The sequence below is a fragment of the Dipodomys ordii genome, unplaced genomic scaffold (genome assembly GCF_000151885.1).
Source record: "Dipodomys ordii isolate 6190 unplaced genomic scaffold, Dord_2.0 Scaffold40, whole genome shotgun sequence".
Taxonomy (NCBI): Eukaryota; Metazoa; Chordata; class Mammalia; order Rodentia; family Heteromyidae; genus Dipodomys; species Dipodomys ordii.
The window spans coordinates 304,806-309,669 of NW_012267256.1; the positions used below are offsets into that span (position 1 = coordinate 304,806).

Here is a 4,864-nt window from a genome sequence, read left to right on the forward strand (position 1 = left end):
TCCTGAAACCACCCAATAGAAGTGAGTGTCTGCATTTTGTGGTGCAACCACAGGCAAGATTTAGAGTGAGCCAGAACTGAATAGATACAGTGAGAAAAAATTGGAGTCCTGTTTACTTATTTGCTAACAGACTGCTACGAATGAGAATCACATGACATTCTCTGTGTGAAGCAATCAGACTTCTAACTAACAAAGCACCCAGGGTGGGGGAAAAACCATTTTATGTTTACATACATAATGGGAATCACTTTCATTTGAGAGGAAGAATTGATGTGAACTTTGGAGTACAATTCTCAGGTTCAAACCACAGCTCTTTTATTTAGCTGTGTGGCCTTGGTTAAGTTATCTAAATTCCTCTGGAAAACACCAACACCAGGGCCAGAAAGGGGATGAAATGGGGTAAGGTAGGAAAGGGTTTAGGAGCGGAGCAGATAGAAACACACTGCTCAGGCTTATTTGCTCATATTTCTATTAAACTTTTCTTTATTCCAAGAAATATGGATTAGTTTTTACCAATAAACTCTTGTTACTGATTTAAGAAAAAATGCAGAAATATCAGGATTACTGAGTTTAAATCTGTTTTGGAGATTTCAGAATTTCCATAATTATTAGGAAATTGTTAGGAAAGAAGACATTTTCAAAATTGATTCAGTTGAATAATCACTGGAACCCAATATTTTTTCTTTTTTCATATTTTTTATTGTGAAAATACTGTACAGAGGAGTTACAATTACATGGGCAAGGTAATGAGTACATTTCTTATCAAGCATCGTTGCCTCCTCCTTTGTTTCCCCTTCCCGTCCCTTCCCACCTCCCCCCTCATGCCTCCCCACCGCATAGTTGTAAAGTTCATTTTTCGACATAATGTCTTGTACATCTATCTCATTGTTGCAATGGGCCCACCTGTATCCCTATTTAAACGATTTGTTTTTTCCCTTCCCTTCCACAAATTATACCAACATCAAATACAGTGAAAGCAGGCGTTATACTGTGGGGGAGGGACATACAAAGCAACAAAAAAAATCATCTTATAAATATGTTGGAAACCATAGCAAGCAAGAAAAACCATTTGAGTCCTTATCTTGTGGTGGAACCCAATGTTATACCAAGCTGGGTACCAGTGGCTCATGCCTGTAATCCTAGCTACTCAGAAGGTTGAGATCTGAGGATCGCAGTTTGAAGTTAACCCAGTGGCATACCAGATTTCAGTATTTATGGAATCATATGGGGAGTACTGTGAAATGTATAGTTCCTCTATAAATTCTATATTAATAATATTAAATTGGAGGAAAGCACATAATGAGTTTTCTGTTTGTTGAATGTTTCTGGACATTGAGAGGATAGGCCTCAAGGTGCGGGTACTCTCAGCAGAGATCTGAGGATCCCAGTATAAAACCAGGACAGGAAACACATTCAAAAGAAGTGGAGCTGTGGCTTAGGTGGTAGGGTGCCAGCTTTGAGTGGAAAAGCAAACCAAGAATACATGGCCCTGAGCTCAAGCTGTAGTGCTTCACTAGTTTACAGAAGTTTTCAATCTTTTTGCTTGTAATTTTTTTTGAGACTGGCACTTGAACTTAGTATGGGACACTTTCACTCATGGGCTAGCGTTCTACCCACTGACCCATGCCTCCACCTCAACAGGGCTGGCCATTTCTATTCCTGTTTGTCCAATGTAGATTAGCTTTAACTATTTGCTGTGTAATCTTTTAAAGGTTTTTAGGGTTGTGTGGCATCTTTGAAGATGATTTTCTGCCATCAGGTTTCTCTTCCTTTTCCATTCTATACTGATACTAGTTTGAACTTAGGGTCTGGGGCTATCCTTCAGCTTTTTCACTGGCATTTGAGCCACAGGTCACTACAGTTTTTTGGTAGTTAATTGAAGACAGAAGAGTCTCATAGATTTTCAGGCTCAGACTAGCTTTGAACCACAACTCTCAGATCTCAGCCTCCTGAGTAGCTAGGATTACAAGCATAAACTAGGATTACTGGTTTAGCAGTAGATTTTTAAATCATTATGTCACAGGTGAATTTAGTATGTGACTAAGGCTATGTTACAATGTGCACTGGAACACAAATTTTCAAGAAATGGTTTAAACAAACCAATTTATGACTAAGGCAGCTTCAAAGCTGATGTAGTTCAACGGATCTGTGGAGGAAATACAGGGAAAGTTTCTCTTAATCAGTTCTCTATATGCTCTGTCAGACCTGTGTGTCCAGTCTGGTTTTTTTCTTTAAACTTTATTATTTTTATGTATTTTTTATTTTTTGGATCTGGTCATGGGGCCTGAACTCTGGGCCTGGGTGTTGTCCCTCAGCTCTTCAGCTCGAGGCTAGCGCTCTACCACTTGAGCCACAGCGCCACTTCCGGCTTTTTTTCTTTTTGCTTATGTGGTGCTGGGGAATTGAACCCAGGGCCTCATGCATGCAAGGCAAGTGCTCTACCACTGAGCCACCTTTCCAGCCCTTTAAACTTTATTTTTAACACTTTGTCATTAGTGCATATTCATTGTATCATCTACTACCTCCTCCTCCTCCTCTTCTTCCTTTTGTGTTACTGAGGATTGAACCCAGGGCCTCACACATGCTAAGCAAGTGCTCCAGAGGGCATTCCATTATATTTAAGGATTTCAGATGAATCTTCATTAGGTAGTCTCACAGTTATAAAAGCTTCCTTATTTTTCTTCTAATATTTGTTTTAAAGGTTTATTTTTAATCAGTTTTTGTGCAATATTAATAGGCAGTTGATTATACCTGGGCAATCTGAAATGGCTTATGTTTGCAAGACCTCAAAACCAAAACTCCTTAAAAGCTACTTTAACTTAAGATTATATGACAAATAGTTTCAGAGGTAGTACATGTCATAGTTTGCTAACAGCTTTTGTCAGCACTTTGAAACTTTATCCTGTCTCCTTTCCTTTTCCTCTTTTTCAAGAAAGCAATTTTCATTTGGATATCAGTATAAAGTCACTGAAACCAGATCACCACAAGATTCACAGCTCAAAATAAGTCACATTTATTGTCTCACAGTCCACTAAGTCAAGGAACAGGACAACTGGGTGCTTCGATCAGGGTCTCAGAATTCTAGAATCAGGGCCTTATTTCTAGCTGGGGCTGTGTTCTAATCTGATACCCAGAGTCCTCTTCCAAGTTCATTCTGTTTGTTGGACATATTCAATCCTTCTCGGTTGTAGGACAAAGGCATCCTTCCTTGCTGGCTGTGAGTATGGTCATACTCAGCTCCTGGAGGCCTTCCTCAGATCTCTTCTAGGCTTCTTAAATGGTTGCTCAGGACCTAGCTGCCCAGCCTTCTCATGTCATGGTAGCTCCTCTCTTCACAGGCAGCAGGGGAAGAGAGTTTTATATCATCTAAAGTTATCACTGCCCTGATTTCTCATCATGTTCTTGGGTCCTGTTCCCTGTAGTGTTCAGAGCTTGAACTCTAAAGGGAGGGAATTTGGGAGCTCTTGTAGAATCATACTTTAAGCAGTTTGCTGTTTTGGATAACCAAAATTAAACTGAGAGCCATTTGTGTTTTTCCTACACATAATATAAATGATAAAGTTTTGTTTCAACTGAGAGGAGCAAGATGTGCAAGACCCATATTGTGTGCATGTGGGAAAATGTGGGAAAATGACACAGACGCCTTGTTCCGTCATCACAGAAGGGATCAAGAGTTTTAAACTTAGCATTCCTCCCTCAGCTCCAGGGATGAATGCCAACAACAGTCTGGTTTGACTTACAAAATAGTGTTTGTTACACTTTGGAGCACAATAAAGATGTCCTATAATTAAAAGGTTCATCTAAGCCTAATATCTGCTAATACAGCACATAATGTTGTAGATGAGTTCCAGAAACATACAATGAAAAGTTCAACTCAATCTCTAATGCTTTATTTGAAAAATTAAACATCAGAATTAGATGCTACTCTGTAGGAGTATATGAGTATATATGTTATTTTCTTTCTTTTTGATGCATTACATAAAGGGTAAGTAGATCACTGTCGGTATGTTGACTCATCTCTGCTAGGAATCTCTTCAATATTTTTCTTTTCACTTTCTTGCAAATAGTAAGCCATGTGTATGTAGTTAGTTGCTCATGAGAAAAGACTCCAGCACTCCAACTCTTTCAGTGGTGCATAAGTTCCAGAGAATTCTCAAACCTACCCATCGCTCCCTTCAGTGGTATTCCACTACTTGGCTATCTAGGTCTATCTTAATTGGAGTAGCAGATCTTTCTAGGGCAGAGTAACTGCAGGGGTAAAGCAGTTGAGGGATGCTCTTATGCAAGAAGGAAATTGTACATGGTTCATAGCAACAGGCTTCCATTGAAAGCTTATCTCAGCAGGTGAGGAGCAGGTTGCAGAGCCGATTCTCACTACTGCTTTGGGATGTTGGGGTGACGCAAACAAGGAATCATTTCTTACAACAGCCCACCCCAGTCATCGTCTACCATGGGGTTTCCCAAAGTATGTTCTCAACGGCCGTTAAAACTTTCACAGTAAAATTCAACTAGGAAATACATATCTTTATTTCATCCCAGAAGGAAGTAACAGTATTCTTTTTTCAATTCTTTTATGAAAGTATTTGGTCACGAACCTTTCTTTGCAAGGACATCTTTTCACTCTTTTAGAAACATGCTCTAACAAGACTGTCTCTAATTTTAAACTCCTTGAGCAGCCAGAGAGCAAGCTGACCTTTCCAACGGTGCTTCGCCCTTCCCAGACGCCTGTCCGCTCCCATTCCCGGCTGGGAGCACTCCTGGAGAGCTGCAAAACCTTTCCTAAGAACACCCTGAGCGTCGCGGGTGTCCACGCGGCGCCGGAGCCCCGCTCAGGCGGGGGAGTTGCGGCGCTCAGGCGGGGGAG

General features: G+C 40.5%; 1 protein-coding gene across 1 annotated transcript in view; it reads left to right on the top strand.

The window, feature by feature from the left end:
- Positions 1-3,630: 3,630 nt before the first annotated feature.
- Positions 3,631-4,864, top strand: part of Rasef (RAS and EF-hand domain containing) — a 77,286-nt gene continuing 76,052 nt past the window's right edge. The window contains exon 1 of the mRNA XM_013018384.1: positions 3,631-3,729. Within this exon, the coding sequence (XP_012873838.1) occupies positions 3,631-3,729 (99 nt within the window). The remainder of the gene's footprint in view (positions 3,730-4,864) is intronic.